The sequence below is a fragment of the Copadichromis virginalis genome, linkage group LG11 (assembly GCF_057382275.1).
Source record: "Copadichromis virginalis isolate Kocher_CV1m ecotype Utaka linkage group LG11, C_Virginalis_male_GT1.1, whole genome shotgun sequence".
Lineage (NCBI taxonomy): Eukaryota > Metazoa > Chordata > Actinopteri > Cichliformes > Cichlidae > Copadichromis > Copadichromis virginalis.
In genome coordinates, this window is record NC_140628.1 from 21,346,791 (window position 1) to 21,355,426 (window position 8,636).

Sequence of the window (8,636 nt, forward strand, 5' to 3'; positions counted from 1 at the left end):
TTTATATACAAATGATATTATGGTACACTGGGTTGTCGGTATGTATTATCAAGGTGTCCCTAACCTCAGCTCTTATACCGACTCTTTTCAGGCTCTGTGGAAGAAGGCACTGTTCTTTATCGTCGTAGATCCTGTCTGCCCACACCCAGCCCAAGCAACACCTCCATCAGCTTGTGGAACATCCTTAGGAACAACATAGGCAAAGACCTTTCCAAGGTTGCAATGCCTGTGCAACTTAATGAACCCCTCAACACCCTGCAGAGACTGTGTGAGGAGCTGGAGTACAGCGAGCTGCTAGACAGGGCCGCCAACACACAGGACCCTTTTGAACGTATGGTGAGAATGCAGTTTCGCTCTTTGAGTGTGTGGGCTGGGCCTTTTTTGTTCAGCTTACTTGTTTGCTTTGATGATTCCTCTGAGAAGAAGAGCTGCTGTTGGTAAAACTAGCGTGACAAGTAAGAGATGCCGTATATAGCCAAGTAAACTAGCGCTAACGCACAATTGTTGCTGATTGGCTTTCAGGGACTGCGGTGCACTGCCTTTACGTGAGAGAGTCTGATCTACCTTTAAGATTTTTAGCAGAAAGACGCCATGATGAGCTTTGCACTGACTAACTTTGTTGTTTTTTGAGATATACCCTGTGGAATAAGACAAATAAGACATATACACAACATACAGTAAATACGTTCAGCAGTCACTTTATTAGGTATACCCTGCTAGTACCAGGTTCGACCCCCTTTTGCCTTTAGAACTGCCTTAATTCTTCATGGCATTGACTCGACAAAATGCTGGAAACATTCTTCAGAGATGAGGGTCAATATTGATATGATGCCATTACACATGCTGAAGATTTGTGATTTATCCACCACATCCCAAAGGTGTTCTATTGCATTGAGCTCTGATGACTGGGGAGGTCATTTGAGTTAAGTGAACTCACTTTCATGTTCAAGAAGCTGGTTTGACATGATCTGACCTTTGGGACATGGCACATTAATCTACTGGAATGAGCCATGAGAGGATGAGTAAACTGTAGTTATAAATTATGAATATAGCCAGCAACAACACTCAGGAAGGCTGAAGCAATGCTCAGTTAGTCTTATGGAACCCAAAGTGCGCTAAGAAAATATCCAGTACACCATTTCATTCTGGACCCATGTGATTTACGTCGAACCAGGCAACATCTTTCCGATCGTCTATTGTTCGATTTTGCTGAGCCTCCGTTTCCTGTTCTTAGCTGACAGGTATGACACATGGTGCGGTCTTCTTCTCCTGTAGCCCATCTGCTTCAAGGTTTAATGATGTGTTGTGCACTCGTAGATGCGTGTCTGCATACCTTGGTTGTAAGAAGTGGTTATTTCAGTTACTGTTGCCTTCCTATCAGCATGAAGCAGTATATATATTCTCCTCTGACCTCTGGCATGATCAGTTCTTTGCAAACCCCAGGAAATGTGTTTGTAGGCAAATCTCAATCGGCACTTTGCAAAGTAATCAGATCTGTCATCAACAACCTTCAAAACTCACCTAAATCCCCTTAATTCCTCATTCTGATGATCACTTTGAACTTCATTAGGTCATCTTATTCAGTCACTGAGTTGCTGCCATGTGATTGACTGGTTAGATATTTGTATTAACGAGCAGTTGACTGGGTGTGCCAAACAAAGTGGCTGGCCAATGTAAGTGTAAAAAGGAAAAGCAGCTGATGTTAGACTTGGTGCAGTACAAATACTGACAGTTTATTAATCCTATGAGGGGCAATTTGTTTGGACTAACGAGTTATAAAACAACACATGAAGACAATTAAATGAATGAAAAAAATTGTGCTGAATTAAAAAAAAAGGCCATAAATAAAATCCATAAACAAGCTCAATAAATACCAATATAAAAGTTCAAATAAGACCTTGACAAACAATGTTTAGACCTACAGAGGATCACATAGTGAAATTGCAAACGGGCCGAAAGCTCCAGGCTGTGGCCTCTCATTATGAGGTAGAGAAGCTATCAGTGCTCTGTCGGTTTACTGAAACTACTGGAGGACTATTCAGACACTTACTCTGCTCATTAGGCTAAAAAGAAGAACACACATATAAGATTAAATGAAATGGATGATAGAGCTCAGTTCAGTGTTCACTCAGTCACTCATCCTGTAATAAAAATTAAAGTGGTACTTGCTGCTCAGGTTTATGCTTTTATCCTTTTTTGTAGATATACATCGCTACATTTGTTGTGTCCGGTTATGCATCCAGCTACTACAGAACTGGGGGAAAGCCTTTCAACCCTGTTCTTGGAGAAACATATGAATGTGACCGACCAGATAAAGGCTTACGATTTGTTGCAGAGCAGGTATGAATGATTCTTGATTTGTTATCTGACTGGATTCATATGAATATTTACATTTTTATGTTTTATTGTATAGCACTGTTCAAAAAAGTCAACTCAGAGCTCTTTGTGTGATTAACAAAGCATTTTAATCCCCTTTACATCAGGTCAGCCATCACCCACCAATCTCAGCTTGCCATGCAGAGTCTAAAAACTTTGTGTTTTGGCAAGGTACTGGAATATTGATTTTGATCCATTCTCAGTGATCTTAAATACTAGAATAGCACCTATTGTCTGGAATTAATGTTCATTTGTTCAATGTTTTTGCAGACGTGAGGTGTAAAAACAAGTTTTGGGGAAAGTCAATGGAGATTGTTCCTGTGGGGACCACTCATGTAACTCTGCCAGGGTGAGTCTCTTCTGCCTCATTTACATTGGCGCTGCACAGACCCCTGCCTGGGCATTGTGCAGACGTTTAGAGAAAATCACGCAGCGGGGGTGTAGCACGATTCACAGTATTTTTCCTCTCCTGTTCTTTTTCCATTCAGATCAATAACAATTCCCCATTCTTCGTCTGTGGTGGAAAAAATGTTTTCATATTTTATTTTTGTGTCAGAACCACATACAGATACAGATAAATCATTTATATTATAACTCTAATATGTAACAGTGTCCATATTTTTTTTTTTTTCTTCTTGAAAACGACAGATTTGGAGACCATTACGAGTGGAACAAAGTGACCTCTTGCATCCACAACATTCTCAGTGGGCAGCGCTGGATCGAGCACTATGGGGAGATCACCATCAGAAACTCCAGCAGTGATATTTGTCAGTGCAAGATCACTTTTATTAAGGTAAGGTAAACATATGCAAGGCATCATCCAGCCTGATGGCCTCTATAACAGCTAAAAAAAGATTACATGAATAAACTTACCACATAGCTACATTTATAAACGACATCTAAAACACAAAGGCAGATTAAATTGTATTTGCTGTGATTGCATTGTCGCATCACCAGATGCATTATTCATTAATGGCATACATTTCTGAAAACCCCAAAGTAATCTGTAACAATTAGAGTGAAGTAGAGAACTGCACTGAAGATTACTTTGCAGGACCACGAAAAGTAAATTATTTCTGAAATAGAAAATAGGATTTCTTTGTTTTTTTTCTCCAAACAATTTGGTTTTGGAAGCATGTTGGATGAATATACTGTAGTCACAAATCAGTTTGTGAAAGGTGCACTACTGTGAGGCGACAGTCTTGTTTCATATTCATACCAGAGTGCTTTTCTGTAAAAGCAATCAGCCATAATGATGGCTACCACATTAACATGTCCCTCTATGAATCTCAGGGGCTTGTAGACTGATCAGCAACAACATTAAAACCAGCTGCCTGTCCATGTTGAACTGTCAGAGCTTTTGGGGCTTTTAGCTGGGGTCTCTATGTATCCCACATTTGACTGATCAAACTGACATCTTGGAAATGTGGAAATGCTTGACATGGATAAGATCAGATTTGCTTTACTTATCTGAAATGTTTAGAAATAACTATGTGACGGCAAAAATAACTCAATAACTGAAAAGCTCAATAGAGTAAATATATCACAAGCATGGAAAGGTAAGAAACGTAACTAAGGTACACTAAAGAAGGAGGGCGCTTAATAAAAAATTGATGAACTCAATCAAAATCTACATATAATAAAAGATAAGGATCTTAATTTATAAAAATCTATTAGATAAATGCAGGTATGAGGTGTACAAAATGTTCTGCATTTGTCCTCGCGACAGCAGAGGTGAAACAGATATTAGAGAAAGTGGTCCACTGCCTGCCCAGTAAGTGGTGCAGATGGGGTCCAGGTTATCCATTACTTATCTACCATAGCCACAGTCATTTATATAACCTCTGCGTTACCTGATGGAGGAATCTACAAAGTGTGTTTATCCAAACTGTTGTTCTTGCATCTATACAGATGGTGTTTTTCACCTGCATGCCAACAAAACCCAACAAACAAATGATCTTTTTTTCTCTTTTCTTTAACTATGGAGTCATTTGCCAAGAGGAGAAGGTTCATTGCTTTAGTTTGCGTCACTCGAAAGACCTCGCGAAGCTGTGCAGTATAAGTCAAGACATGCCAGAACACATTATGCATCCTCATCTCTCATTAACCCTCTCAGGCTCAAATTAAGATTTTTTTTGCTAATGCACAACTAAGTCCTGCAGTGGTACTTCTGAGTAAAAAAATATGTATGTGGGGTAATCAGGTTGTTAGTTTTTAACTGTTGCAAATCGGCAACGCCTGCCTCGAGAGGGTTAAACACACCGGCCCAGCAACACAAACACACTGGGGATCAAATGGTTGACGCAAGAGCAACATCTGCTGACTGCAAGAGACACTGTCGTGGGCTATGTGCATTCTTTCATACTCACCCACTATAACACGCTGCTTTTTTTCTAACAGGCCAAATACTGGAATTCGAGTGTAAATGAGATAGAGGGGACTATCACAAATAATAAAGGAAAGGTTATCCACCGACTCTTTGGAAAGTGGCACGAAGCGGTTTTCTGTGGAGACCCGCCTTCAGCTACATGCATCTGGAGAGCAAGTATGAAAGTCTCTCAAAATTAAGTAGAAAAAAAAACCTCTTCAATAATGCGTCTCCCTGTTATAGCTTCTCATGCTGTTGATGTCACTTGTGTACAATATAGATGCAATGCCAGTAGACCATGAGCAGTACTATGGCTTCACGAAGTTTGCAATTGAGGTGAACGAGTTGGACCCATCCCTGAAACTGCTGCTACCACCTACAGACACGAGACTACGAGTGGACCAAAGGTAAGAGGAAAAAAGTGAAAAACATTTAAAAACCCATTAGTATATTTCCATGCACTTACGCAGCCTGGTGATCGTCAGCTTAATTTTAATAAATGTCAGTGAGAAACATACAGGGGGAAAAGGTTAAAAACTAATTTAGATATAACATCTAATTTTCCTGCCAGAGGACTGTCAGACATAGCTGAATTAAAAACCAAAGCATTGCCAGTGAGTATCTAAGCACCACACCATCATTGATCTCAGTCACGTCCTGAAAAATGCACCTTGTGATCAAAAAGTACAAAAATAGGCACTCGCGTTAAGAATAGTACTCAACTGCACGCCCTTTCAGGCTATCACAATCAAACTAATTTTAGCTCATCTTTTAAGTTTTTTAAGTCTGCAAACTAAATGCTGCTGCCCCGAGGTGCTGGAGAAAAAACGAAGCTCTCAGTACTTTGCCATCAAAGTATGAAGCTGCACTGCTTCCAGCTCTGCAAATAAGTGGTTATGTATTCTCCTTTTTAGCCCAAGCTCCACCGTCTTACAACGATCCAGAGGTAAAGTAAAATCAGCAGCCAATTTATATTTATATTATACCAGTTCTCTTAACTGTAGGCACAGACGCAGCGGCCCGGAGCTCCTACACTTTTGCGTATGGAAGCCCCAAACGCAATTTCATTGTTCTTGACAATGACAATAAATAAATAAATACTAAATACTAAAATACTAAATTTACTTTTTTTGTTCAATATTTTGTCATAAATAATAGGAAAATGTATAGATTTCTATAAATTAAAGTGGAACAAGCTCACCGCCTTTACGCATACAGACTGTTTATGCCCACGTTGGAAATAACCCTGTGACAGGGCCATTCAAAAACAGGAAAACCCCTAAAATTCACTCAAAATGAGAAGGCGCGAGTGAAGATTATGCTTGGATGTGGAAGATTAATGTTTTAAACATCTGCATAATGAATGCGTCTGGGTCTCAACGGCAGACTGCTGGAGGAGGGGAAGTTGGAGGCTGCAGAGGAGCATAAGCAGAGGATTGAACAGCTGCAGAGAGACAGACGGAGAGTCCTGGAAGAGAACAATGCAACACATCAGCCTAAATTTTTCAGGTACCCTGAGTATCTTAGCTTAAAACTTTCTCACCTAGAAAGTCACTTATGGAAAAGTGACCACATCTCCGCTCCTAATGGTGAAACACAACTTGTAAATCTGTCGTTGACAGTGTTAATTGCAGTTGTGCGTCTTTTCTGTCTCCACAGGAAGGCACAGGACGATACCTGGGTGAGCAACAACACGTACTGGGAGCTGAGGAAAGACCCTGGCTTTGCCCATGTAGATTTCCCTACACTGTGGTGACCGTGTGCTGCAGATCATACAAACATTTGGACCTGCACAGCCTCTACTGTGATTTGTGATCCAGACTGGTTCTGGTGATGTCTGTATCTCATTCTGACCATCCACATTCTGTACTGGAGTTCATCAGAGTTATTGCCTTAATAGCAAGTGCTTATCTGAGTTGTATAAACACATTTATGCAAACATATTATGAGAATGTTGCTCAATTTGCAGTAGGCCAATTTCATTTTTTTGCCTGCATTCCACATATTATGTTGTGCTAAACCACTTAAACTAAGAAAAGGAAAGATCCTTGGTATGAAGGATGAGAAGAAGAGTTTCATAGTTTATCTACACTAGCTTAAAATGTACTGATCAACTGGTTATGTTGGTTGTTGTCTTACCATGGACATTCTCTACCTCTGAGATAAACTAGCCTCGCTACGCCATTGATTCAGTGTAAACATCCGATATTTATTCTGCATCTGCCTGATGCCTTACTGGTTGTACTCAAACTTGTTTAATTTATTTTGTTGTACCTGCCAGATGTTTAAAAAAATAAAACAAAAGCCTATGTTTCGTAAGGAATTCTTGCTAACAAAATATTGTGCAAGCGATCTCTGAATCCTTACTGAAGTGATTTTTCTGTCCGTTATGAGTAATTACTGCTTTTCGCTATGAATGTGTGAATGATTGTGCAACTATGAGCAGCTGTAGCAAACTCAGTCATATCTTTTTCACTTTATTCAGCACACCATTGTCTCTATGGACCCTGGGCTTTGGGACCAAAAAAAAAGGGAAAAGAAATGTCCAAAAACTATGCTCCATGAGCTCAAATAAAATTTCTGATTGTTTTCTTTTTTGTTGAGTCTTTTGTGATTGTTTGTTCAAAAACACTGAAAGCAAATAGACAGTTGAAATAATTCCCTCTCATCTCAGATGATGAGTTGGCAGGTAGATAGCCTGATTATAATTTTGGTGCATAAAGGAAAAATGCAATTAATTTTAAACATGATGGGTCAGGAATGCCACACGAAAATGCCATTTAGGAAGCTATGAAAAGCAATTGGGGTATAAACACTAGGTTTACTGGGAATGTGAAGCAGTTCCCTGCTTCTTACTATACATATTCCTTAAGTGAAGTAGCAACTCTTAAAGGACTGGTAAAAGATCATCTGCTAAATTATAGAATTTTTTGCTCGTGGCTGCACTTCATCCCTTTATAATTTTCTTGGCTTTATGGGTTAAATCTCAGTGCCATCTAAATGGAAACCTGTGCATGATACTTTCCAATGAATATCCTGCAGTATACAGTAGATATGTTGCTACGTTTCACAAGTGTTGAGTGAATTGTTCCAATCACTTTAGAAACAGCCGTATGTGTTTGACGACGATTCGTGTTTATGGCTTGTTTTTGCCCGTCCTGCTAAGCAATGACCAGAGTTCAAGGTTAATGAGCAATTATGGAGCCGTGCAACAAGTAAAGGTTATCATTTATAAATAACGAATGCAGGAATGTTGTGAGAGTCATGTTGATGAAAAGAGTAAGATACCGCTAGTGATCCTTAGAGCCTGTCTGCATTTTTGACATCCTACAATATGATAAATGACTTTGAAAAAGGGCTCCTTGAGTCCACCTATTCTCTTTTGTTTTCTTTTTTTTTTTTTTCTCTAATAATTCACTGTAGTATAGTTTGTTTGTATTCTTTTTCTTTGTTTTGTTTGTTAATCCACGCTAGCGAACATGGGCTCATCAGATTGCTGGGTTATCTTAAACAGCCGCTAGGTGGCGACAAATGCAAATGAAAGCGGACTACTGATAATCTGTTTTTACAAAAATCCCCTATAAAATATTGTCACTGGTCAAATAGGACTGAATAAATTATAATGCAGAGCAGTAGATACATCAATGCAGTGTAATTAAGATACTTGTAAAATAGGTTATTTCTTTATTTTATATATATATAGTCCCTACATAAATCCAGTTGACAATTTACCAGTACAAGCAAATATAGAAGAGACATTATTATTATTATTATTATTATTATTATTATTATTATTATTATTATTATTATTATAAGCTGGATTGTAAGCGTACAGGAAGAAAGGCCATATATGCCATATATGTTTCGGCCTCTCCTACCGTGCAGAGGGCGG

The 8,636-nt window shown here is 39.1% G+C and overlaps 1 protein-coding gene across 2 annotated transcripts in view; it reads left to right on the plus strand.

Moving 5' to 3' along the window:
• The window catches only part of osbpl3b (oxysterol binding protein-like 3b), a 36,950-nt gene extending 29,611 nt beyond the window's left edge, over positions 1-7,339 (plus strand). For both annotated transcript variants that reach the window (XM_085473626.1, XM_085473627.1), the window contains 9 exons: positions 92-336; positions 2,203-2,340; positions 2,484-2,547; positions 2,647-2,725; positions 3,025-3,169; positions 4,777-4,921; positions 5,025-5,151; positions 6,131-6,253; positions 6,404-7,339. In XM_085473626.1, the coding sequence (XP_085329752.1) occupies positions 92-336; positions 2,203-2,340; positions 2,484-2,547; positions 2,647-2,725; positions 3,025-3,169; positions 4,777-4,921; positions 5,025-5,151; positions 6,131-6,253; positions 6,404-6,500 (1,163 nt within the window). In that variant the 3' untranslated portion in view covers positions 6,501-7,339. The remainder of the gene's footprint in view (positions 1-91; positions 337-2,202; positions 2,341-2,483; positions 2,548-2,646; positions 2,726-3,024; positions 3,170-4,776; positions 4,922-5,024; positions 5,152-6,130; positions 6,254-6,403) is intronic.
• The last annotated feature ends 1,297 nt before the right edge of the window (positions 7,340-8,636 follow it).